Raw genomic sequence first — 27,629 nt, 5'->3', positions numbered from 1 at the left:
GAGCCTCAGGGCAGGTTCCTGGAAAACAGAGACAGTGCCCCCTTAGTCCTTCGGGCGGTTGGGGGCCTCACCAACCGGGAGTTTGCCCTGCTACGGTCCGCCCTGAAAAGGGCGTGAGTAGAAGAGACCAAAGTGTCATGTGATCTGGAAGAGGATCAGCAAAGGCAGCACTGTCGGGGTGTCCCACAGTGCTGGCTCACCAGGCGGGCGGGGGCAGCATAGGTTGGCACAGCTGCCTGCCCGTGGATCACCCGTAAGACAACCCACATATTGCATACTCTTGGGTGGAATAAATCTGCAGCAATATTTTCCCAGAACAAAGTTGTCTTGTGTTTTTATTCACTCTTGCATGCTCAGACATGGCGGTGGGTGAAGTTGCCGGTAAAGGCGCTCTATCCCTCTGTGCCTTTCCCTTCCTCCTGATAGTCCTCTGTGCTTTTCTCCTCCTACCGTATCACTCAGTGACCCTCCTCCTCTCCTATATCCCTCTGTGCCTGTCCCTCCCTCTGGTATCCCGCCGTGGCCCTCCTCCACTAGGCATGTCCCTCTGTGCTTTCCCTTCCCACTGGTATCCCTCCGTGGCCCTCTCCCACCAGGAATATCCCTCAGTGCCTGTCCCTCCCTCTGGTATCCCTCAGTGGCCCTCCTACACATGGGATATCCAGCCACACCCCTCCCCTAGACTGAAGACCTCAGCTCTGATGACATCATGTTTATTCCCTCTTTCCCCTACAGGCTGCTGGGCCTTCTGGTGCTGCCCGTGTTTCCAGTGCCAGACTGTCAGCGAGTTTGGAGAGTGCCTGTGCCTGCCGCTCTTTGAGCTATTATGCATGGCGTTCACTGGCAGCATCGCTGTCAGCTGCACAGTCGGCATGGCTTTCGGCTTACCTGGCGCCGGCACACCCTGCCCACCCGTCTCCATGGCGATGCGAAGCGGGGTCCGCGAGAGATACAAAATCCAGGTAAGCACAGCCGAGGGGGGGGCAAATGAGTCACACCTTGTCTGCATAGGGCAGTGTGGAGGGATGCAGGAGCTAGCACATTTCTTGCCAGTGACGTAACAAAACCTCAGGGACCCCATGCAAGGAATGGTGAGGGGGTCACCTGCTATAATGGTACCCTCATAGTAGCCACCTACGCTGTTGACATGTTTCACCTCTCCCATCCGCATCCAAGGGGCATCAGCAGGAGTTTCAGTAATACATTTAGCAGACAAAACACCTAGCTATGTGGATGTACATGCTCTGCACCAGCACACATGGAAAACCAGTTAATTTTATTTCTAACATTTGGAGTTTAGAGACTGTCTGTGTGTGCCCTCATCAACACTTGAATAAATGTACCTCTAAAAGACAGGGCTTGTTAGAGCGGATGTTTGTGAGAGACATGCTAATGAAATCTGCCCGCCAAAAAGTGAAGACTGGGGGGCCATTAATAGTTTGACAGAGTGAACTGCTCCCCCATATACTGGGGGAATGTCCACTGTGCCAATCTAGTGGTTCCACTGCCCTTTAAGGGCCTCATTCTTTGTGCTCCAGGGTAGCACCTTGTAACTCAACCTCCCTGGGATACCAATCATTCTGAGGACTGAGCTAGCAGGTATTACAAGTGGGACCCTGAGTGTCCCTTTAGAAGTGAGAGAATCCCAGGAGGACCCGTTATTCTGATTCCCCTGGTTACTCCTCATTCTATACCTGACATTTCACCCAAACACTACTTCAAGGAGGGGGAACTTCTGACTATGCCCAGGTGAAGCCTTCGCCCGTTCCAGCGGCTAGCCATCTGAGGCGGTGGCCAATACAACGCAAGGCTGTCTCTGGCAGTGCACCGGGAGGCAGACCTCTAGATACAGATTTTCCCTGCAGGGTTCACCATGCAAGACATGGCATACCCTGGCCATAAACATTACAATTGTCCTCCAGTTGAAGGAGGATCAGGCCAGATGTACGTATCTAATTTCATGTTGAGACCTGAAAATAGCATTTTCCCATGTACCAAACCCTATTTTATGCTTCGGTAACCTATTACTAAATTGCAAAATAGATTAGCGATTCGGTATTAGGAATGGGCCTGTTAAGGGTGTCCCTTCCTAATAACGACCAGCAGTGCTATGTGTGAATGTTTTCTGACAGAAATGCAGTCGTAAAGCATTTTCATTTTGCCATCTACTTCAAGTAGGTGGCAACCCATCCGCAGACAGGAAGAAAACCCCTTACTCTTTGTGAATGTATGCAAAAACACTCTTTAAGAGCAGACTCATGGACCACTGCCTACCTTTAAAAAATACAAATAACATTTTTAATTTTTCATTTTAAAACGCATCCTGGTTTTCTTTTAAGAAAATGGGCTGCATAAAAAAAACTTTTAAAAAAGTTATTTAAGTAATGTTGGTCTGCTGGCAGCAGCAGGCTACCATCCCTGTGTTTTTAGTGATTCCAACTGGGTCGCAAATTGTGACCCACCTCATGAATATCAGGGCTAGATGTATCAAGAATTGCTTTTGCGATTCTTAAATAGCGAATTTCACCAATTCGCTATTTAAGAATCGAAAAATGGAATGCATGTAGGACTTGTAAAAATGTTGTGAATCCTTAACATTCCCTATAAGTGAATTGCAAATTGTATTTCGCTATTCAGGAATGCATTCCCATTCATTCCTATGGGCCTATTGGCTTATAGGAAGGAATAGGAATGCATTCGCAATTTGCGTGTACCAAATTGGCAATCGCAAATTCCAAATGCAATTGCGAGAGTGCTAGGGGGCTTAGAGGCCCCACTGATGCACCCCCGGAAAAGGTAAGTATGTATGTGCGGTGCACATACATGCCCTAACGGCATGTTTGCGCACCACATGGCATTTTGAAAAATGCACTTTTGTGCATTTTTCAAAGGAATTGCAAATTACCATCAACTTGAAGTTGGTGGTTGTTAGATCTGGGGGGTCTCTAGTTGGCAATGGTTTACACCTTTGACCAAATAGGGACCATTGCTTCTAAGTCAGGGAAAAGGGATTACACTACTGGTGGCACGAGCAGACAGGCTTATCTCAGAGGCAGTATGTTAAGCATTTGTGAATATACACAGTAATACTGTGAAAACACTGCGGATGGACACCACACAGGTTTTATAAAAATAAGTATTCTTTATACAGACATAACACAAGACCACAAAAGACAAAAATCCACAATACTGTACTTAAAGTTGACTTAAAGATGGTAGAAGTTGCTTAATTCAAGTTGGTGATAAATGCGACAAAGTTCTCACAAAAGTACCTGGATGCGTAACGCAAAACAAACAAACGATTCACAGGAATGGAGATGCATTGGTTCCTTGCTTCGGGGGAGAAGATGCATCGCGTCTCAATGCTTGCACAGAGTAGGGGATACGTCTTGGTCCTTACCGAAGAGGAGGTGATGCGTAGATTCTCGTGATGCGATCCGGTTGTGATGCGGCAAGGTGGTGCTTCGATGAGATGCGACGATCCAGTGGAATGCGATAAGATGGCACCCTTGACGCGACGACGTGAAGACGATGCGTGCAAACCCTGATGGTCGTGCGGCAAACTCTTTACTTTGGAGCCGCGACAAGCCCTGCGACACGCTTCTCCGGTGATGCAACGGTGACCCTCACGATGATGACAGGCTTCTCCGGTGATGCGACGGCAGACAGCTGCGATGAAGACATGCTTCTTGGGAGATGAGGCGGCACGCTTCTCCGGCGATGCAATGAAAGCAGCTGCGGCGGCGACACGCCTCTTCTCGTTGCGTCACGCTTCCAGCTCCCAGCAACACGCAGGCTTCTGAAGATAGAATTCCCAGCAAGGAAATTCAGGGGGAGCTGGTGGGGAAGTCTTGTAGCCCTGACACTTCAGCAAGAGGCAAGCACAAGTTCAAGCCCTTGGAGAAATATTGTGCAAGATGATGAAGTTCTTTAAAAGTTCCTTCTCCTTTCCTTGGCAATAAAGAAAACACTGCTGGCCAACCCAGCAAACAGCACACTGGCAGAGGGACAGTCCAAGCTCCTGCAGCTTCCTTGGTTCTTCTCCTTGGCAAAGGTTTGTCTTGTTGTTCCAGAAGTGATCTAAAATCTTGGGGTTGAGATTCCCATATTTATACTACTTTTCTATTTGTTCTCAGAAGGCAGAGAGGCCTCTGCCTAGTCCAAACCAGTTCTGGTCAGTCCTGGAGCACTTTGTTGACAAGTCTCCTTCTTTCCTTTCACAGTGAAGGCCAGGGACATCAGACACACCACAGGAGGTGGAGCCAGCATTGTGGAGAGAAAGCACAACCCTATTCAGGTCTCCGGTGCAACTCCTCCCACCCATCTAGATGCAGATCTCTCTATTCAGCATTGTACTGACTCACTCTGTCTCTTGGAATCCCCCAGCCCCTGTCACTCAAACTCCAGACAAGGAATGCACAACCTAGCAGAGGCAGGCTTGGATAGTAAGGCAAGAAAATACCTACTTTCTAAAAGTGGTATTTTCAAACACAGAATGTTAAAACCAACTTCTATAAAAGATGTATTTTATACTTCTGAGTTCAGGCATACTAAACTCGAATTTCTACCCAGTTCCCAGAGTCAGTTAATATTGTAAGATGTTATAATCAAACTGCCCATTCTGGCCTAGGGAAACAGGTAGCCTTGCAATAGTGAAAAATGAAAATGGCTGTAATTCACTATTAGGACATGCTGCACACACCAGAGCATGTCATACCTTATCCTTACAATGCACCCTGCCCTTGGTCCTACCATAGGGGTGTCTGATATGAAAGAAAGGGAAGGTTTAGGGACTGGCAAGTGGGTGCACTCGCCAAGTCGACATGACAGTCACAGACTGCACACAGGCTCTGCAATGGTAGGCCTGAGACACACTTTATAAGCTGCTTCTGTGGGTGGCACAACCATTGCTGCAAACCTACCAGCAGCATTTGATTTACAAGCCCTGTGCACACATGGTGCACTGTACTAGGGTCTGACAAGTAAATCAAATAACCCAATCATGAGGTCACTAATTAATACAACAATTTAACGTAGGGAGTACTTGCACTGTGACACTGAATAGCAGTGGCACAGTACCCAAAGCATCTAACCAGCAAAACAGATCAAAAACAGAGGAGGCAATCGGAAAAAAAGGAAGGGATACTCACACCAATGATACTAGGTCTAACAGTGGTAATTTGCGATTCTTAAATCCGAATTTGTATTTAGCGTTTGTTACATGATTTGCTTTTAGGGAATCGCAAATAGCCATTCCCTAACTGCATTTGCAATTGAGGTAATTGCAAAAAATTGTGATTACCCATACTGTGAATGCCAAAAGTTTGATGCATTGCAAAGGCATTTTTGCGTTCGCAAATTGGCTGATTCTGCGAATCGGCCCATTTGCGTACACAAAAAGCCTTGATATGTGTGGCCCTTAATGAGGTAGGTTAATTTGCGACCCACTGGGAATCGCAAACAGTGTAAAACACAGTGCTGTACATATCTGTTTGCGATTTTCTAATAGCGAATCTCAAAACTTTGCTTTTAGATAATCGCAAACCTGAGTCTATGTACATCTGGCCCAAAATTCCTTGAATGTTCAGGCCACTATTTTCTTTCACTTTGCAGAAATAAACACCCACTTTTGGGGTTTGTTACTGGAAAACGTTTAAAGAATGAAAAGTGAACTTTAACAATATGATATCCCTCTCTACATTCCATTGTGACGAAAGTGCATCCTTTACATCTTTTGGCACAGGATCCCCACTGACACAGCAAGGACATGTACATTGGTGCCTGGCCCCTCACTTGGGAGGTGGAGGCAGTAAATCTCTTGCTGATTGCACCAGGGACAGCTGAGGGTACCAGACTTAGGGCCTCATTTATATCTCGGCAGACAGGTTACTCCGTCACAACAGTGATGGTCATCCTGTTCGCCGAAATGTATATACAATAGGATATAATGGAATGTATATTTCAGCAGACGGGATTATCTGTCCCTGTTTCAACGGAGTAACCCATATGCCAAGATATAAATCAGACACTTAGTGATAGTTACAGAAGGCGCTAGATCAAGTCGACAGGCGCAGCCTCTGAAAGGGGAGCAAACAATGGCGCACAGGCTCTGCAAATAATTAGACATCAGTCAAGACTGATAACTGATACCACAAAAAACACCCATCCTGCAAACAACCTCCTCTAACAGGAGTTTTCCGTTTGTTTTATAATTCAATTATAGAATGCACCCATGTTTAAGTGTTTCACATGCGGGGTGCCAAGGGGCTTCACATCCACAAAAATGCACCTAAGGCGGTTTAGGATGCATTGCCCAATATACCACTCCGATCAGAGACCGGCTGAACATCACTAGTGGCTCGCCCGGTTTACAGAGGCTGGAATATTTGTCTCCTTGGAAACCGAGATACCTCAATAAATGTACTGCTACAGGCACCAGGTGAAGGGTGGGGATGGGCGTCAGTCAGGCAGCTAAGCCACTGAGCAGAGATGTGCCTTCTGCCTTAAGAAGGAAAAGCAGGTGGGGCTGTGGGAGTCATCATTGCGGTTATGTCCAATGTTAGGGTTTCTCATTTCTTAAAATGGCGCGCTGCCCTCACATACACAGCAGCATAGAAGTTAGACCCATAAAAAGGCTACAGCAGCTAGAATTCATATACACTTTTTAATATCGCTTAGCATACATGTTTTGGCCTGGTTACGTTATCCAGTACCCACTTTTTATTGTATACACCTACAGGTTTTATTTCATTACAGGTGTGCTTTGATATGAGAACGTCGATTTTGGAAAAAGGGGTGGTGATGGACAGAGTTTCTGAATGATGCAGAATACTCCTATCCAGTCAAGAGATCAGGGCTTGATCCATAACCGTTTTTTAGCTCACTGCACCATCCCAGCTCAGAACCTGGCTACATGCAAATTAGTCTGTTCCTGTCCCAGTGCATGATGGGAACAGGGCAAACCAAACTACCAAGCCAATTCTTATACTGGGAAGGAAACAAGCTTCCGGGGACCGGTTTCTGGCATTTCAGCCGTCGTCGGCCCGGCTTGCTTGAATCCTGATGGTGCAATGAGCAAGGGACTCATGTCTGAGTATACCCTCCAACACATAGTGTGGACAAAATCGATTTTGGAAAAAGGGGTGGTGATGGATATGAGAACGTACCTGTAATTAAAAAAATACAGCACAAATCACTCGTAAGAAGTTTGTGATGTTATTGTGTCTGCTTACTGCCTTGACACTTTTGATGCAGGGCTCACCCTTCTCCACTCCACCCCTCCTCCCTCTGCTGTCTCTCACCCACAAAAGTAGGCCTTCTTCCATGTAACGGGAGAGCAAGCAGACACGGTTCCAGCTGCCCGCCCAGCACAAGTGCCATATCATTAAATAAATGTCTCTTCCTAACAGATGTACAAGTGCCTTAGATGCATGGCGGACTCCCTGGAGGGTGGGGACTGGAGCCTCCCTGTGTCTCTATGGCGGTGGGGGCCTATGCGGTGCCTGCCTCTACCGTAACACCCTACTCTAACCCAGGCGCCACGCTCATTGGACTCAAAGGGCTTCAACCCCCCCTTCCCAGTCGTGTGTGGCAGCCCGGGATGAGACAGCTTCCCGGGCACACACACAGCCCCACCCAAGTACTTCACAGGTCTTTAAAAGACCATTTGCTTGTTAATGAGGCTTTGTTGTTTATCATCCCTTCTTAGAGCCCCTGCAGCTCCACTTTGCCTATTGTTTAAGAATTCCCCCCCCCAAATATCTGTCTTAGCCCCCCTGAAATTTGGCTCTAGTTGTGCCTCCGTCTAACTCCACCTCACAGCCTGCGAGGCGCCTGGCTGACGGAGGCGGTGCCTGCAGCAGACCCCTTCCTAAAATACTGAGGTCCTTAGCCAGACCACCACACCTGAGGCAACGAGCAGGTAACACGGATCCCTCGCACACACACACACACCATACACAGCCACACAGTCAAGTCCCCGGGAAAGCACGAAAGTACATGTGTTTACTTCTGAGGGTGCACGGTGCTTTGGAAGCCATCATGCGAAATATGAGATGTTCCGAAGATAATGAATTAGAATCTGGACAAAGATGCATTCGAGGAAATTAAATTGAATAGTATTCATTTGTTATTTACACAACCAGAGTTTTATTTACAGTTCTAGAGTGCTATTACGTTCTGTTAATTAAGACGTTCCGGCCATTTCTGATTCTACATTAAAGGGATATTGTTATGTGTATTAGGGTGCAGCTGAGACAGTTGAGGATAAAACTGTCAACAGAGACAAAAGTAGGGCCTCAGTGTAGAAGAAAGGCAACCAATACTACTTATCAAGAGTGGGCAACTAACAAAGAGACAATAATTTCACCTGCTGCCCCACAGGAATGGTTAATTAATGTATTAATTATGAATAAATAGCCCCATTATCTGCAACTCCCCTGTCACTATACTCACATAGACTGAAGCACAGCTTAAGCGGGTAGGCGGGGTGGGGGGTGCTGCCTGCCACTGAGCCCAAAAAGATAAAATACGCAAAAATGACACTGCTACATATTAGAATGCATACTAAAATAAACAGAAATAATTAAAACCCAGAGCATGTGACACAAAGAAATGGTGAGCATAAAAACAACTTACGAAAGAACAGGGATTGCCATGTAATAAGCCACTGCTTGCAGGTTTTCAAAACACATACATAAAAGGCATTGTAATTTGCAATGCCAATGGCTCAAACTAAACTCTTGCAAATGCGAGACCTATTGCATTGCAAATGCTTGTTTATATTGTAGTAAACAATATGTTCTTGTCATGATCCAACACAATAAGTTACATCCTTGCTTTTCAGAGTATTCTTTAAATTACATTATTGAAACTTCGTAGACCATCACGACATTTACATGCGGGATTTACTCAGGATTACCAGTGCCCTTATTAAATAAAAACATCAACATAAAAAATGCTTGCTTGAAGATTGACACAGTTTTTAAATATGCTTATAGGAAATAATTGAGATCTATCAATGAATTAAGAAGCCTTGAGAAAGCCCCAGTCTGATTGACCACTGAGGGTGAAACACGTGTCGACTGGTGCTGTTTCGATAATGTCACTTAAAGAATACTCTGAAAAGCAAGGATGTAACTAATTGTGTTAGAGAACACAAAAAGAATAAAAAACAGCTTTTCTTTACAAGGAATTGGGACCTTTCTTTTTTACTATAAAACAGGAGGAGTAAATGCTCAAAAACACTCAGCAGTATCTCAAAGCATGTTGTGCTTGATCTACAACCCTTTGAATCTCAAAACCCATTGTGGCCCCAATAGTGAAGGTATTCATTGTAAGACAGGACACAGTCAAATGAATCACACACGATTATTGTGGGGAATTCGCGATCCGTATTTTCTAGTGCCAGTATCAGGGCTTTTAGTTCTGCAACCTACGCTGTGCAGTCCCCAAGGGACTGTGTGAGTGTTATTCCTGGAAGAAACTTTCTGTCTCGCATGCGCCCTTTTATTATTGTGCATGCAGCAGAATATTGCTGTTTTGTTCCTACGGCATCTTGAGCAGATCCATTGGTATAAATTATACATTCATATTGATTTAGAGGCATAATCTCATTCGGCAGAGGATATTCTTGTTCTTACTGCAGTAATGCTTAAGTTTGTAATACAGTATCAAATCTGAAATCTACATCTGTTGCAGTGAGAGAGTTAGCTCATTGAATCCATCTTGCATTCGGAATGCTTGCTTTAGTAACCGCCTCTAGGGTCGGTACCGGGGTGACAAAAATTATGTGTTTTCCCTGAGCCAGGGCTCTTTCTCTCCTTACAGCAGTCTGTACAGCTTTGAGATTTTTCTCAGTGGGTGCAAAACGCATTTCAGCGTTTGTGTACAGATGTGATTTATATGCCATAGGTACCATATCACCTTCAATGAAAGAGATATAGGTGTACCCGGTTGGACCAGCGACTACGCGGATCACCAGGTTCGTTGTGTTGACACATGCATGTGTAAATGCCTGGAAGCTAGTATGTCAACTTGTACGGAATGTAAAATATCAGTATGTTCCTGTGTCCAGTGTTGTACTGAAAAGTCTGGTCTAATTAAGTCGCATAATAGTTTAACTCTTTCTGAGTAATCCAATATGTAAATTCCACCAAAATTCAAAAATCCTAAAATTGATTGTAGTCTCTTCAGAGTTGTTGGCGGTTGGAGCAAAGCCTTTATCTTCACTTGATAACTTGTATCCCAAAAACAGGACATTGAGGCGGGCTATTTTTGATTTCTTGAAATTAAATTTGTAGCCCAGGTAATCAAACCCCACTAATATGCTTTTCACTCTAGCCAAATGTTCCATTATCATCGTCCGTCTGATAAATGTTATCTACATAGGACACCAGCTACTCATCAATACTTTGAAGTAATTCTGTTACTCTGGCTAAGAACAGCCCTGGGCTATTCTTATACCCTTCTGGCAAACGATAACATTGATGCTGCGATGCTAGTGCTGAAAATGCTGATACCCTCTCTTGCGTGTATACATTTTTAACTGATTCTGCTACGAGGTCAGGGAAAGCAGGTAAAATTACTTCTTCCCCTATTGTGAAATGTATTACAAACTCAGGTGGCCAATCCTTTTCCGTCAAAAGAATGTTGTAACCATGTGTCAGGCCCTCCCAAAAGAGACTCTTCACTTCTCCTTGTATGTCCCCTTTCATCTAAAGCTTTATTTTGTGTAAACGATGCGAGACACTCACTCTCATGTCAGGTGTTTCCACCATAATATACTCACTCAGTGGTACTACTTCCAGAAAATCCATCTTGTCCTGGCAAGCTATTGTGAATTCTTCTGCGCTGTCCAGCATTGTCACGCCCCATTCCCCATTCAGAAGCAGAGTCCTCAGCAGCCTGGGCATCTTTGATCTTGATCTCTGCTACTTTTTTATTTTTAAATTGAAGTTTTGTCGATTTTTGTTTATCTTCTTGTTTGATGATGTAGTCTGAAATGTGATGTGTCTCCCTTTTCGGCTTGGTTCGCTCTTCTGATCTTTGCTCTGACCATCCTCCTCTCACCGAGCATTTCTCAGATTGATCCTGAAAGGAATGAGAGGAACGTGTATCGTTATCCTGATATTTGTCAGGCTTTCTAATGTTATCACGGTTTATGAGATTGTATCTCTTTTCAGTGTGCTCCTGTTGAGGAGACCCACTCCATGATTGTTGTTTATTTTGTTTATTTATTGTTTTGTTTAGTATCCCCTTTATTTTTAGAAGAATTGGGTGCTTTCTCAGAGTTATCCTGTTCAGAATTACCCTCAACCACCGGTTTCCCAGGTCTGGCTCCCAGCATATGTTTCTGCGATATTCTTAGGTAACTCTCTCTCCTGTTGTATAGAAGTCAATTCCCTCAGGCATTGGCGTATAGCCATCGCCGCTACCTCCCCTTTTATGTTGCATAACATAATTGCAGAAACTTGGGCAAAATTGCCTATTACTTTCATCCCTAATTCCAGGGCAGGTTATGTATTTGTTTCAATATATCCGGTATTACTGCTATTGAAGGGGTACGATGAGTTCTGGTGTATACTGCAGCAAAGACTGTACCCCAAGTGGCACAATCTTCTTTCAGGGGAGCCATCCCCATTGGCAAGCAAATTGTTAGAATTCTGTGTTTGTCATGTGGGCCCGTATAGGGAACAAATGCTTCAAGCTGTGCTATTTTTTGTGCTATCCAGAACGCTACTTGTTCCCGACTGGTGGGAACTCTTCCCATTACAGCAGTCAGCGTTTGAGGACTGATACTTGTACTGTTCAATTAAGGTTGTGCAGCCTGAGCAGCACTCACAGGTTGAACTATAGGTGTTTGCATCATATATCGTGTAAGATTTCTGTACATTTTCACTAAATCTTTGTAGTGTGTGCATTTGTGCTGCTCCTAACCTGTGAATCTGGGGGTGTGATGTATATGAAGATAGGACCAGCTGGGCAGTCCTCCTTTGGGCTCCGTCTTTACTGGTCGGACCAAGTCTCACATTTTCTACATTTTGGGGGAGGGTGCCTTTAAACCAATTAATGTGCTCTTGGTAAGTTAACTGGACTTGTGTTTCCATGTGGAAAGTATTCATCTTGTGTGTCATCTTCAATTTAAATGTGTTACAATTTTGTGCATGCGTCTGCAGCTTGTAATATAACCCAACATAAAATACCTCTGTCCTGAATGCTTCATGTGCCTCAACCACGAAGGTGACATCTCCAACTGTTGCCAGGTGGCAATCTTCTAATAATTTCATATTAACTGCCTATTTGCAATTTTCTGAAATATGTAGAGTAGTTTCTTGTACTTCAAACGTCATCACCATGTTTAGTCATTGTAAAAAATAAAAAAATAAATGTCTTTAATGAAAATGAAATTATTGAGATTTTGTTTGTACAATGTGGGAATATTTTTAATCCTTCAAGCTTGACAAAACCTACAGCCAATACATAGGACCTACCTACTCAGCTGAGGCAGATTCCCTTTTCCCACAGCAGACGTCTCCTTTGAATGTGAATAAGATTCTTTGAGGAAGCACGATTGAACTACTCCTATTTGACCGCTAAATAAGAGCCTAACCAACATTGTGTAGTTCCTACTAATCTGTAGGATTTGTGCATTGTCTGGACAACATAAGCTAAGGGCTTCGTGCCTAGACTGGTTCCGGACACCCCCACAGGATATGTTGGCCTATAGACCAGTTAGCTTACGGTGCCACCGTACGATCCCTAGCCAACCAGGGAGCGAATGGTTTCTGACAACCACTTAACATGACAACCTGGATTCCTCAGGAATTATGGAAACAGTACAGAATCTTTTGCTTAGTCACTCGTGCTTACTTTTTTCTCAGAGAAGTGTACAGAGAACACACAGTGGGACGTTTTCAATATATTTTTTGAGCCAACGTTATTCTTGTATAAAATACATGTGCTGCAATAGTTAGGCGACAGAAGCAAATAAAGGAGATTACAAGTACCAAGAGAGTAAACATACTCCTACGATGCCTTGCCTGACAAATTGGTGTGCGGGCGTGGTTGTCTGTCTTCACAGCGCGGGGACTCACTGTTCCAAGTGAAAGCAGGCGCTTTATAAAATGTATTATTATTATTATTATGCGGCCCCTACTCTGAGTGTACCTAGAGTGTGTATGGGTGTAGAGCCAAGAATCCCCCTAGGGCTGATGCAACCTCATTACCTGATGTAAGAGAGTGAAGGACCCTGTCTTGGTCTCAAGTTTTACACCTCTCACAGATTGTCAGACAGGTACGTGGTGGTTTCTCAGCATGCAGGGACCTTTGGGTCAGCAGAAGTGCCTCCTCTACCAATCTAGTGGGATGCCTAATACGTATAGTAAAAAGCAGCCTTCGTGATGTGCACGCTAGATTAGTGATGGTACGGATATGTAGATAGCGCGGTCGCCCCCTGGATGAAGATAGGACAACTTTTGTGCCAATTGCGTTGAGAGGCCTAGTACATGATGTTCAAGGCATCGTGATAATGTTGTGCGAAGCTGTATGTATGAACAAAGTAGTTTCAGAGAAACTAATCCAACATTGTCGAGCATGCAAATGTGTGCAAAATATCATTTTCTTGGACAATGTAAGGAATAAGGTGCCTCGCTACATGGGCCTAACCTGGGAATATAACAACAGGACTCACAGGATGTTGTACATTTTGTTTATTAATATCCAGAAACCCCCCTGGGAAGTTCAGAGATCCTGCGCAACAGTGTCTCTCAACTTCTTGAATCTGGTTTGATTCCAGAAGTTGAAGCCACTTGTTGCATTGGAGCAGAGCATCAGTTGCCACAACACATGGGCATGACCTAACAATAACATAATAGAACAGTGGTGCCAGGCTATTCCTAGCTAAGGCTCTTCCTAGCCAGACTCTTCCTGGCCCGAGCTCTTCCTGTTTTTAGACTCTCCCTTGTGCAAGGCTCTTCCTGGCTCTAGGCTCTTCCTAGTGCTAGACTCTTCCTAGCTCTAGGTTCTTTCTACCTTAAGGCTCTTCCTAGTTTGGATTTTACTTGGTGCTAGGCTCTCTGTGGCACTAGGCTCTTCCTAGTACTCGCTACTCAGCTCTTCCTGGCCCAGGCTCTTCCTGGTGCTAGGTTCTCCCTTGATCAGGGCCTTTACATTTTCCCTCCAAACCTATGCATTTCAAAGAAGCTTTAAGTTGGGCCAGTATTTTAATGACAAGTTGCCCAGAAGGATGATCCGTGGCCAAGAAGGAGACTGCACTCTCCTTGGTACCCACTAGGAGTCACCATAGTATTTTCCATTTTAGGAGAACTATGTTAACTGTATTTATATAATGTATTCCTAGCCTTTGCATGGTTTCGTTCAGCTTTTGGAACCTGGTCACAATTTATGGTTCTGGGAGACTTGTTGACTGAAGTCAGAGGGACCTGTTGGTATTGCATTTGGTTGTGTTCAGAGGTGGCTCATACTGGTTAGTGGTTAGTAGTGGCATGGTTGGAATAGACGGGTGTATTGTTCAGTAACAGATTGTATTGGGTAATTGCCAAAGGGCATTACTTTTGTTTTGCTTCTTATTTTGGTCTGCTGGGGTGTGGGTTTGCTGTTTTGCTGTGCTGGGGTGTGAGGTTGTGAGTGTAAGTTGTTTACGATGGTTGAGCTGGCAAACAGTGAGCCAACTAGATGGCTTGGAACCATGCTTTTTCCCATAATGCAGCAACAAGTTGTGCCTAATGTGTACTGTTGGTGTAGTGTTATATGTCAGTACAACATGTTTAGATGAATGCTTAGCTAAATTATGGCATCATGTTCAAAGCCATTTTGCAATTGTGAAAGCCTGCGTGTAAAGTTGGATACTACACAGGAATTGTAGTATAAAGCTTTATTGAATAAAAGCACAGGAGCAAGGTAGGACGCAGCCTACACAGGACTTCCTCCGCAGCAACTGTCTATCCAGAAGCCAGGGAGTAGAATCCTGCAGGGTGAACAATCGGGGAAGGTTAAACAAAAACAATTCTACAGTAGAAAGAAAGAAAAGAAACATGACACATTTTCCTCCTTAAAGGAAAAACAAAAGGAACTAAAAACAAAATAATAAAAGATCAACATACAAAATCATCTAACCATTTAGGTTTGGAACAATTATGTTTCTTGCATATATCTACATTACTGTCCAAATCAGTTCCATCAAAAGTTGCAACACTCCTGTTTACAATTCCAGATTCTGAAGGAACAATGTTACTGGATGTAATAATGGAAGGATCAATATCAACAATATTATTTCCTGAAGAAGCATTGTCATTTCCAGAAGAAACACAACTATTGCTCAAACCTGATTCAGTAGTGGTGTCAATGGTGCTGTTGCCTAGGCTTGATTCAGGAGTAGTATCAGTGGTGACACTTTCTGACACAACAATGCCACCACGATCCTCCTTTTCAATAGGATGATACATATTTTCAACAGTTTTGCAAGAAGGGTAAGAAGAAGGAGCAACTAAATAATTTTTTTAAACATTCTTACCCTTGTAAACAGCAATCCTCCTAATGTTCCCTACTTTCCCATCGCTCAAAAGGACAGCATTTCGTAAAACTTTGTTAATTAATAAGGGTTCACAAAATTGAGATTCACCTTTATGGACCTTCCACGTTTTTTTAACCTTTACCCACATTCCAGTTTTAATATCCACAGATCCATCGCCAAACTCGTTATCAAAATTACGTTTATATTGTAGATGTTTCTCAAGGATATTATTTTTGACTTTGTTCATACAAATATCTAAACATGGATTATTATGCAGCCAATCAGGATTACATTTTGATCTAGCCATGCGGCCTCTCATTATTTCAAATGGTGACATTTTTAATGCATCGTGAACATTGGTTCTGTATGACCAGACAGCTTTGTAAACATGAGTTTCCCAATCTTCACCTTTCATCCCTGCAATTTGAATAGCATTTTTAAGAACTTTATTAAATCTTTCACATAAACCATTCCCACTTGGGTTATATAAAGAGGTGGTCCTGTGAGTAATGCCAGTTCTTTCAAAGTAAGATTTCACTAATTTAGACATGAACTGTACTCCGTTATCACTAATAATTTGAGTTGGAAGACCTTCCTCAATAAAAACGTTGTTCATGAATTCCAAAACATTAGCGGAGTCAACTTTATCTACAATCGTGATACTTGGCCATCTTGAAAAGATATCAATGATGGATATTATGTATTTATGATTGTCACCTATGGGACCCATAATGTCAATACCAACTGTATGCCACGGACCCTCAGGAAGGATGGGTTCACACATATCAGGTCTCAAAGTGTTAAGTACTTTATCAGAATTGGAACAAACAACACACTCACGTACAATACTCTCAGCACATAAGTCAACACCTGGCCACCATTACCATCTCTTGACGTAGTGAAGTAGTGTGGCTCACTGGTTAGAGGCGGCAGACCCGAGAGCAGAGGACGGCCCGGGACCAGGGTTCGATTCCCGGCGCGGCAGGTCTCTGGACCAGGGTCAGCGGACTCGATAATTCTCTCGCCTCGGTGCCCACTCTGATCAGCGATCACACTCGGCAACTCTGGGCATTAGCTTGCCTCATCTTCACTAACGGCCCCACCAGACCGCCGGGGATGCCTGGTCTCACCCTGGAGATACCCATTAAGGGACCATCTCTCAGGGAAGCCAGGAAGGGTTTCGCAGCGGTCGAAGCGCCTTGGGACCCTCCGGGTAAGTAGTGCGCTATATAAATGCCTATACATTACATTACATTGACATTTTGTTTAGTTTTTACAATGCCACAATGGTCTTTGTGACATAATTGTAACACAGAAGTTCTTAATGATGTGGGGGGAATAGCTTTGTCTCCCCGAAAAATAGTACCATCCACAACAAAAACTCATTCCTTACTTCCCAAAAAGGTTTTAAATCAGAGGATAATTTACTTTTCTCTGGCCAACCCTTGTGAGTAAATGACATGACAGAAACTAAAACACTTTCTTTCAAATATTCATTGTTCTATTTCTTCTTCTCCACAGAAAATGGACTTTCATCATGAACTAGAGCAACCTGCAAGGAATCCCATTCATTCACATTACATTCTTGCAGGTCAGAAGGCATGCAAGACAAAAAGTCAGCTATCACATTACTTTTGCCAGGAACATACTCAATCTTAATGAGAAAATCTTCCAACCTCATAGACATTCTTGCTATCCTGGCCATGGCATTATAAATTCCATCAGCAGAGAGAAGTTTGATAAGGGGTTTATGGTCTGATCTAACAATGCATTCTTTACCCCCTTTGCCAAATTCATCAATCTGTGAGAGTGCCCCACCTAACCCTTTGTTACTAGCATCCACGGTAATTACAGAGTTAAAATCTATGTTGAAAGGGCTTAACACTGGGGCATGAATTATGTCTTTTTTAATGGAGTTGAACTCATCTTCACATGCCGCAGACCAGTCAAATTTGATTTTACTCTTAAGAAGTTGTCTGATATTGAAAACTTTACTAGAGAACCCCTTAACAAATTTAGCGTAAAATTTTACCATCCCTAAAAATGATCTGATTTTATCTTTATTAGAAGGGGAAGGAGCTTCTCTTATGGCATCCACTAACTTGGGCTTAGTAGAGATACCATCAGCACACAGCACATGGCCTAGGTATGTCACAGATTTAACATTGAATTTACATTTAGAGTGTTCTATAGTCAAACCTTTTTCCCCTAGTGTACTTAAAACTTCTTCTAAAACAGTGGTGTGTTCAGCCTTATCCTTCCCAAAAATGAGGATATCATCCTGAAAAAATCTCACCTTGGAATTCTTCCCAAATAGTTGGTGCATAATACGTTGAAAGATGGCAGCGGCTGAAGCTAACCCAAAAGGCATTCTTTTAAACTGGAAACACCCAATGGGTGTAATAAATGCAGTAAATTGTTTGCTATCTTTATCAAGTAAGAATTGATGATAGGCCGAAGATAAATCAATAGTTGAAAAAATAGTAGCACCATTTACAGAAGATAACATTTCTGAAATTTTCGGCAAGGGAAACTTATCTACGACTATGTTCTCATTCAATTGGCGAAGATCAATGCATAGGCAAATCTTGCCATTGGAACGTCTGGCAACCACCACTGGTGAAATCCACTCTGAGGATTCAATTGCCTCAATTATATCCTCTTTGACAAGTCTATCTAATTCCTTTTCAACTTCACCACGAATTAGGATGGGAATGTTTCTTGCCTTAAAGGTTTTAGGATTAGAATTGCTCTTTAACACTACGCGATGCTCGAACCCTTCAAAACTACCAATTTTGCCACTGAAGACTTTTAGGAATTTAGCCAACATTGAATTTCCAATTTCAACACCATTATTCACTACAAGAACAGGATCAGGGCTATTAGGGTTCAATATGATGTCTAAATTGCCCTGATCTCTCCAACCGAGGTCAAAAGGGCCATGTTTGGAAACATACAATTTACCTAAAGATTCTCTCCCTTTGAATCTGAGCTTTAAAGGTCTAAAACCAACCATATCAATTTTCTTCTCCAGAAAATCCTTCTGGAGAAATATCAGGGGTGTAGAGTGTGTTTTCCTAAGTAGTGTACAAAATCTTCATTAACGATAGTATAAGGAGAACCAGAATCAGCATAAATAATGATAGGAACTCCACCTATTAACATGTTACAAAAAGGTTTTTTTTAATCTCCTTCCCAAAAGAATCATTGATGTTAAAAATGTATTGCTTTTCAATTGGTTTAGAAATGCAATCGTCTTTAACAGAACAGTGCATAATTTTTTTAACAATGCACTCATCATCACCTGAAGAGGAGTCATAAATGCACTTTCACCTTTTTATTTTTCTTCCTATTGCAGGCTTTGGAATAATGTCCAATTAATCCACAATTGGAACATTTTTCCTTAATTGCAGGACATAGTTTATTATTAGCCAAATGTGAGTCACTACCACAACAAAAAACTTTAGCTCTTCACTCTTTTTAGACTCATGATGTTTACTTTTAATTTGAAACTTTTGTTTAAAATTAGGTTTACTTTGAACTTTAGAAACAGTTTGTTCAGAAATTCCATTGTCTTCATTCTTAATCGCTTTAGCACAACGACCAGATAATTCAGCTTTTCTGGCAATGGCTAACACATCTTTGAGATCAGCGTCTCCGTTGATCCAAAGTATGTCTTGAATCGCTGGATCAGAAGCATGCATTACAACCTGGTCTCTTATGAATTGCTCTTGAAGATGGTCGAATTTGCAATCTTCAGCAAAAATTTTAATTTCTGCGACATAAACATCAATAGTCTCGCTTGGAAGCTGTTTCCTGCGAAATAATTTGTACCTAGTGATACCTATACAAACTTTGGAAGTAAAATCGTTATCAAAATCTTTAAGAATATCAGAAAAAACATTGGCATCCCCACCACCAGTTGTTTTAGTCATTTCATCGTAAATTTTCAAGCCACAAGCACCAACAGAATGTAAAAAGAGTTTTTTCTTCCTTTCATGATTAATTTTTCCATCTTCGTCTATGGTCTCAATAAAGTTAAGAAAATACGCTTTCCATTGAGGCCATTTCATGCATGGTTCTGGCCCTGTGGGCCAAAAGGCTTGTGGAGATTGAATAGTGAAATTTTGAGAAGCCATGTCGAAGTGTAAAGGAAAATAAAAATTATTGGCTTGTGAAAAGTTGATAAATGGTAGAAATAGTACTTAGAAATCCTTTCTAGGAGGAATGGAATGCAGTACTTATACTTAGATAGTCATAGAAAATGTTGAGGTAAACATTGAAAAAATAATTGCAATGAAGAATCCTTTCACTAGATGAGTTGAAACAAACAAGTTGATGCAGTAAAAAGAATTTTTAGAAGCTTACTTGAAGACCTTTGTGAATAATGTGTGATATCCTTTCGCTAGAAGGTTCGAAACATTCACAAGCAAGCGTAAGGAAAGAAAGCTTGCTTGAAATCCTTCGTTCCGATATAAACCTTCGTTGGCAAAAAGTAAGTAGTTATAGTAACATGAAGCCAAAATGGCCGCTGCGTCTCCGTGATGACGTAGTAACGTGAAGAACGTATTGATGTAATCGCTGATGCGGTTAAACTTTGATGCACATGAACAAACGTAAGGCGCATCACACAAGGGCGGCTGAAGAATGGAATGAGGGGGCTTCGGATCGCGAGGCAGGTGAGTGCAGCTATTTATCTTTGAAATACAGCCGCTTGAGCTGGATGCCTCACAACCGAGTAGCGCGATCTCTGCATTAAGTCTCAAAGGTACAAGTCTCTAAGGTACACAACAAACTTCTCTCAGTACCTTAAACTAAGGAAAAGTGTATTCAGCAAATGGAACAGTGTGCAGATAAAAAATAAAAAAAGCACCCTAAAGTTTATGGAAAGTAATAAATGCTGCGCTAGAATTAAAAGGTACTCACTGGTCAAATCGTTTGTAAAAGTTCAATAGCAAAATCCATTCCTTTAAGCTTCGAAAACCACTCGTGTAAATTCATAAGTACAATCCTTTTCCATGGAGTTCAGAACAACGAGGTGAAGAAGAATAAAATCCTCTCGAAATTGAAGCGAAATAAATGGATTCAGGGGTTTCCTAGTGCTCTTCACAATCATCGCCAAATTGTAAAGTTGGATACTACACAGGAATTGTAGTATAAAGCTTTATTGAATAAAAGCACAGGAGCAAGGTAGGACGCGGATCACTGAAATAATATCGAGGGACAAAATATCGACTTGCAAAAATATCGTGGACAAAATATCGACAGTCAAAATATCGAGTTTGTATCTACAAACAGGTAAGTACAAAAATATTGAGTACAAAATATCGTTTACAATAATATAGTTGTAAAAAATATCGACTTCATTAAAAAGTGTTAAATTAAATTAATATTAAAATGTAATTACTAAAATATACTTAAAAATACTTACATTAACTTATAATAATTAAATATTAAATGTAAATAAAACATATATATATATAGTAACATACTATAATTAAATAAGATACTATTATATTACCGTACGATACCAGAAGTGTAAAAAATACTATTCCCACTCCAAAGAGTGCAAGCGTAGGGAAAGCGTTGGATAGCGTAGGGATTAAAATTACTATTCCCACTCCAGTGGGTGCAACAGTAGGGAAAACTGACCCTGAACCCTAAAAATACCCCTTTACCCAAAAACCCTAAACTGACCCTGAACCCTAAAAATACCCCTTTACCCAAAAACTGAAAACTGACCCTGAACCCTAAAAATACCCCTTTACCCAAAAACTGAAAACTGACCCTGAACCCTAAAAATACCCCTTTACCCAAAAACTGAAAACTGACCCTGAACCCTAAAAATACCCCTTTACCCAAAAACTGAAAACTGACCCTGAACCCTAAAAATACTCCTTTACCCAAAAACTGAAAACTGACCCTGAACCCTAAAAATACCCCTTTACCCAAAAACTGAAAACTGACCCTGAACCCTAAAAATACCCCTTTACCCAAAAACTGAAAACTGACCCTGAACCCTAAAAATACTCCTTTACCCAAAATTAATTAATATAATTTAATTACCAATTAATTATTAATTAACAATAACAATAAAGTAAATATATTAGCACATTAGCTGTAATTAATTTAATTTAATAATTAATATTATTTTTTCCCAAATAATTAATTAACAATAACTAAAAATTATATATATGTAAATGTAATGCAAATGTGTTGTATTTGTATAGCGCGAACAGTAACCCGTAAGCATCCCGGCGCTTGTACTCCTACCACAAGGGAACCCCTCCTGGCTTTTCCTTGTGAGGTGTCCACTCCTGGGCATCCCATGGTGAAACCAGGCATCCCTTGTGTATCGGGGGCCGTTGTGGAGACTAACCAAGCTATTGCCCAGAGTTGCAGCGTGGGGTCGATGATTAGATTCGGCACTGAGGCGAGAATATCCGGTCAGAGGAATTTAAGCCCGATCCCGCCAAGGCGGGAATCGAACCCTGGTCCCTGGCCAGCGCTCTGCATCAAGGTCTGCCGCTCTAACCATTGAGCCACACTTCTCCACTATAAATAAATTACTCTAATTAATGTAATTAACTAATTAATAATATTTAATTACCAATTAATTACTAATTAAAAATATGCACAAAATTATATTAATTAATTAACTAATTAATATTAATTAATTACCAATTAATTATTAATTAAAAATATTTACAAACATATATTAATTAATTAATTATTATTAAATTACTCCCCACCCTTATCCCCTATCAACCCAACATCCCGCTCCTAAACATTAACTACAATTTATATTACTATTAATAAACATTTTTTATTTTTGTAACCTTTTTTCTACATATTATTGAAATTTTTTACTTTGACTATTTATATATATTTTGTCGATATTTTTGTACTCGATATTTTTTTATCATTTTAATCGATATTTTGACCAACGATATTTTTGTTATCGATATTTTATTATTATCGATATTTTTAACTCGATATTTTGTCCATTCAATATTTTGGAGTCGATATTTTGTCTGTGCACCGTAGGACGCAGCCTACACAGGACTTCCTCCCCAGCAACTGTCTATCCAGAAGCCAGGGAGTAGAATCCAGCAGGGTGATCAATCGGGGAAGGTTAAACAAAAACAATTCTACAGTAGAGAGAAAGAAAAGAAAAAAGACACTGCGCTTCACAAAATGGCTGGGTTTGCAACCACAAAATAACCTTTTGTTATGTACTAAACCCATTTTCTGATTCAGTAACATGTTACAGAATAAACTATCACTATTTTAAAAGGGGAGGTGCGTTTTTAGGGTGTCTCTTCCAATTAGAGATTCATTATGGTATGTATCAATGTTTTTTTGCTGAAATCTGGTCCCCAAACATATACATTTTACTTACACCTCAAAGAAGGCATTATCTCATTTGTAAATGGGATCCTTGAGGCCCCTTCTTCTTTGATAATGTTAAAAAGTTTATTTGGGGAGTAGGAAGTGGCCCACAAAACCAACTTAAACTCTCAAACAAGCAAAAAACCCTTTTCTTTTCAAATGCAGCCCTGTTTCCTTTAAGTAAATCGTTCCACATTCAAAAAGAAAAAAGTTGAGTTTAATTAAAATTAACCCTGGACGTAGTACTACGCTACGCTCCCGTAGTGTGCGTAGTTTGTGCAACTAGGCGCTACGCGTATTGCACAGTGCATAAGCACGTAGCGTAGCGTAGTGGGGCATTTATGCTTGCTTGCAGTCCTCGATGACAAGTTGGCGACCGCAAGCAAACAAAATCAACATCCCGGCAAGACTTTTTCCTCGTTCGCGATTGGCAACATCAAGTTGCCGATCGCAAGCGTGGAAAATAAACCTCCTGGCGAGATTCTCAACGCGGGGAGGTCAAGTTTCTCATTGCAAGTGGTCATGTATGCTCACGACCGCTTGAGATGAGAAACTACCAGTCAGCATTGAGAAAGCTGCCGCTCGAGTACAAATCTACTTGAGCGTCAGAAAACGACTGCTTGTACTGTGCAAGATGCTGTTTGCAATGATTGCACAGTGCGGACAAGCATCCGGCACTGTGCAATCATTGCGAACAGCATTTTTCCTACCACACTACGCAGCTCGCGTAGCTACGCACAGCTTGCGTACTGCGAAGTGCACTTTGCGGAGCATAGCGTAGCGCTACTACGCAAACTATGCCCAGGGTTAATTAAAATGCTATCACAGACATGGTGGTCTGCTAACGCCAAAAGGCCACCATCCCTGAGATGTAGTGAAAACGTGGGAAAACTCAATACACCCTTGGAGGCTTGGGCAAAGTCAACAGTATTAAGTAAAAAAGTGCCTACAAGGGATTTTACTCGGACAAAGTGATTCTTTTTCAAATTTCTTCAGATTCAATATCTATAAATTTTGAACCTATGTGTGTTTATTCAAACATACAGGCATTCAATGCATAAAGAGTTGAATCAAGAACAACAAACACGGGGATATCTTTTGATAAATATATTTTCTTATTTAGACTTCAAAATTCATAGGGTACATTCAACACTGAGGTTGATTACAATGCATACAAATGAAAAAAAGGTACATCCTAGTTTAACCTATATTTCATAAGTAAAAATCCACTCCTGATAAAAATCGTAAAGGTGACCGATATCTTCACAAATGAAACAGTCACTTAACGGGTATCAATACATAAGGAATTGGATAATTCAGTCGACGTTTCGGTCTTCTATCGTGCAAATCCCTCAGACCATCTTCAGGACAATACAATCTGCATTTAGCAATGACCCTTCCAAAAACTTTCAATTTCTTGGACCTTGGCAGTGTTGCATAGATTTCAAGGATAATCACTTGTATTCCTGGCTGTGTTCTGATTTCTTTATTGCCAGAGCAGTGAAGTCATGATCTTCACAGAGTGTCTTTTCTGGAAAAAACCTCCTTGATCTTTTTGATATTTTTGTATACTGCAGTCAATGTTATCGATGTAACAAAAACACGACGGGCGGTAGTCCCTCGCAATGGAAGGAAGATCCCTGAGAGGGCATCCAATCGTAGTGAGTCACAACTAATGACACATCTTATGAATATTGCTGTGATAGGTTGGATTGCAACCCAGTATGGTTCAGAGTTAGTACATAGGTCAACTCACATATTTCCTTTTAATTCGCAAATATTTGCAGCACAATCTATGACCACTTTTTGCAGATGGAAATTTCCTACATTAGGCCCTATAAATCTACATAGGTGCTGTGCTGATATCCAGTGACACCTAGTGGTCAATAAAAGTACTGCAAAGCTGAAACTTGCAAGCACTTTAAAGTCTACCTCAATCTCAAGGGGGCGTTCATATCTCTCAAAGCTTTACTTTTGCTGAAAAGACCTTATGCGAGCACCTGGTTACTGTAAATGAAAATTGATATGCGTTATTTTTTACACTAATTTCAAGTTTGCAGCTGTTTTGTTTGTACTTGTGGCATGAAAAGCAGATGCTAAAAGTGTTTTATGATTATATTACATTGACGTGAAAGAGTAAAATGAGTAAAATGAATCTCTGTTCAAGGGCTGCCGAAACCCCACCCTCTTTTCCCCCCACCCCCAGCGCCTTGAGACCCTCACTGGTGAGTAGCTCGCTTCACAAATACCTGATTGATTGATTGAAGGGAGCCATAGGCAGCACTAATCCAATAATTTTATAAAAGTAACTTGTTTCTCTATCTTCTATCCCACACCACGCCCTTCAGGGCTCCATGTGCGAAGACTGCTGCATGCTGTACTGGTGCTACTGCTGCGCCTGGTGCCAGATGGCGCGAGAGATCAAGAAGAGGAAGCAGCCCTTCAGCATCATCACCGCCCAGACCACTGCCATTCAAACGCCCCAGCCCAACTCCGGTATGGCTCATCAGATGCCTCTGCCAAACTCCAATGGCAGGGCTCATCAGATGCCTCCGCCCTACTCCGATGGCATGGCTCATCAGATGCCTCCGCCCTACTCCGATGGCATGGCACATCAGATGCCTCCGCCCTACTCTGATGGCAAGGCTCAGGCTGTGCAGCACTATAAGTAATACAGGCGTTAAGGCGGAACCCAATTGCTGCAGGGTGGGCCCTGCTATTCACTCCAACACACACACCCGCCCCCGTACGCCTGTAAACCCCTTTACTCAAAGGTGGCATCAGGGCAGGTGAACTAGACATTTTATGTACGGTATGAATGCTGTTCAAGATGAGAGCACATCATGCTTACCAAATATTTGAATTTTATTTTATTTTACATAGCAAAATATTCATGTTGTTAACAACAGGTTTGAGAATTAATGAGAAAAGAAAATATATATAGGATGTTGCATTCTTATCAGTTGTCAATGCACTGCAAGTTCAGTGGTTTTAAAGCCCCTAGTTCACGGGAAGCACTTATGCCACAACCTAGTTACATAATTCACATGAATTATATTGTTCCTATGAATATGGATCTGAGGCAGTGGGAATCCCCAAAACAAGTTACATCATTGTTATGTGTTCTATATATAAGTGATAAAGTACCCCTAATGTACATTATAAGAATTATGCAAGTCACTGAGGCATTCGATGACCATCTAGAGGAAAGAGAGAGAAGGCAGGGCTCCTTTGTATGGTCATGAAGATCCGAGGTGACTTGCAATATCCTAATAATGGATGATGGGGGACTTTATTCCTTATAATACACAGACACACCATTAACCTTCACACAAACCGCTTAAATCCTCACCTCTTTTCTCTTTCATTTGAAACATGTAGGATGTTTGCATATATGAAGAATTTGCAAAATGTAACAGAACAAAAAGCAGGGAGATATTTGTTGTAAAAATATATTAGAATCAGGTTAATCAGAATCTCTATTTTCTGTAGTACCTGTAGCATGCAAAAATAATCCTATTGCCATAAATATCTGCTTTCTGTTGATAAGCTTTCATTTAGAGAAGCAAGAAGAAAAACCAAGTTTTGTTTTCCTTGTAAAAACTGCGACTGTAACTGCACTCCATGGCGTGCCTTTCCTCTTAGCTGCTGCCTCTGGCAGCAGTCATTGTGACATCAGACCTCAACTGTAATAACTTATTACACTTTGAGCAGCTATGTCATTTCTTTTGTCAGCAGTCACCTGTAATAAAGAAATCAGAAACAAGCCTTTATACAGGAATTGATTACAAGCTCCCATGTATGACTCGCCACATATACAGTGGTGGCAGCTGGAGCAGAGACATTTGGCCAAGCCCAGAGCACTTGAACGGTCCTCTTCTACCTGTGGCTGCGGCGGTGAGCTCCAAGTGGCTGGTGCCCTCTTGTTTTGCTGCTGCTGTAGGGGGTCCAGTGAATTAGCTGGCCACCCCACCCCCTCCACTGCGCCATCATGCTCTATATTTCCTGGTTACAGGCCTAGTACCAGGACTAAGATGGCGGCCTCCCTTTCATCGCAGGGGCCACCCTGATTACACCAGCGGCCATAGCTGTGACTTCCTTTTAGGGAGATGCCCCCACTCATGGGGTCACTTCAGGGCGCTTCGCAGACTGGCTAGCTCCCACTACTCCTGTCTCTCACCCACAGCACTGAACCAATGAATACCTTTCATCTATTTATGATCTCCCCTACACTGGCTATGGAGCCTTCATGCCCTACAGCACCAAGCTACCCCCTTCCCATAGTTGGCACCCAGCATGAGAGCAGCCCCAGCCTTCAGCATGCTGCCTTCATCCACCACCACTCTGTCTTCTACCCCTATGGCCATCACTTGCTCAGGGATCCCTCCAGGTCCTAGATCGCCCCCTGTGAGTGCAACAGAACCCTGAAAGCCTGGCTGAATGAGCACCACAAAAACTCCAGCAATGGTGAGAAGATCTTGCTCTGTAAATACATAATATATATTTTTCAACCCTAATCAATTCAACTTTTCTTAAAATATAATCTTGAGTGAATTTGCAACTTGTATATTTGTAACTCTAACCACTATTATCTGGAGTAGACACATGTACTTACTACAATTCTTATGTGAGTTTAGAGTTTCTTTCTTGTATCTTTTATGTAATTCATGTACTCTGAAGTCCTTATGTAATGTAACTGGGTTTA

At 41.9% G+C, this 27,629-nt stretch overlaps 1 protein-coding gene across 1 annotated transcript in view; it reads left to right on the top strand.

Moving 5' to 3' along the window:
- Positions 1-26,666, top strand: part of LOC147662685 (PLAC8-like protein 1) — a 54,340-nt gene extending 27,674 nt beyond the window's left edge. The window contains exons 2-3 of the mRNA XM_086950979.1: positions 736-962; positions 25,273-26,666. Of these exons, the coding sequence (XP_086807105.1) occupies positions 736-962; positions 25,273-25,596 (551 nt within the window). The 3' untranslated portion in view covers positions 25,597-26,666. The remainder of the gene's footprint in view (positions 1-735; positions 963-25,272) is intronic.
- Positions 26,667-27,629: the final 963 nt, after the last annotated feature.

Source organism: Lissotriton vulgaris, unplaced genomic scaffold (genome assembly GCF_964263255.1).
Source record: "Lissotriton vulgaris unplaced genomic scaffold, aLisVul1.2 SCAFFOLD_3947, whole genome shotgun sequence".
Taxonomy (NCBI): domain Eukaryota; kingdom Metazoa; phylum Chordata; class Amphibia; order Caudata; family Salamandridae; genus Lissotriton; species Lissotriton vulgaris.
Note: the sequence above shows the minus strand (reverse complement) of the source record. Positions and strands in the feature narration are given on the sequence as shown.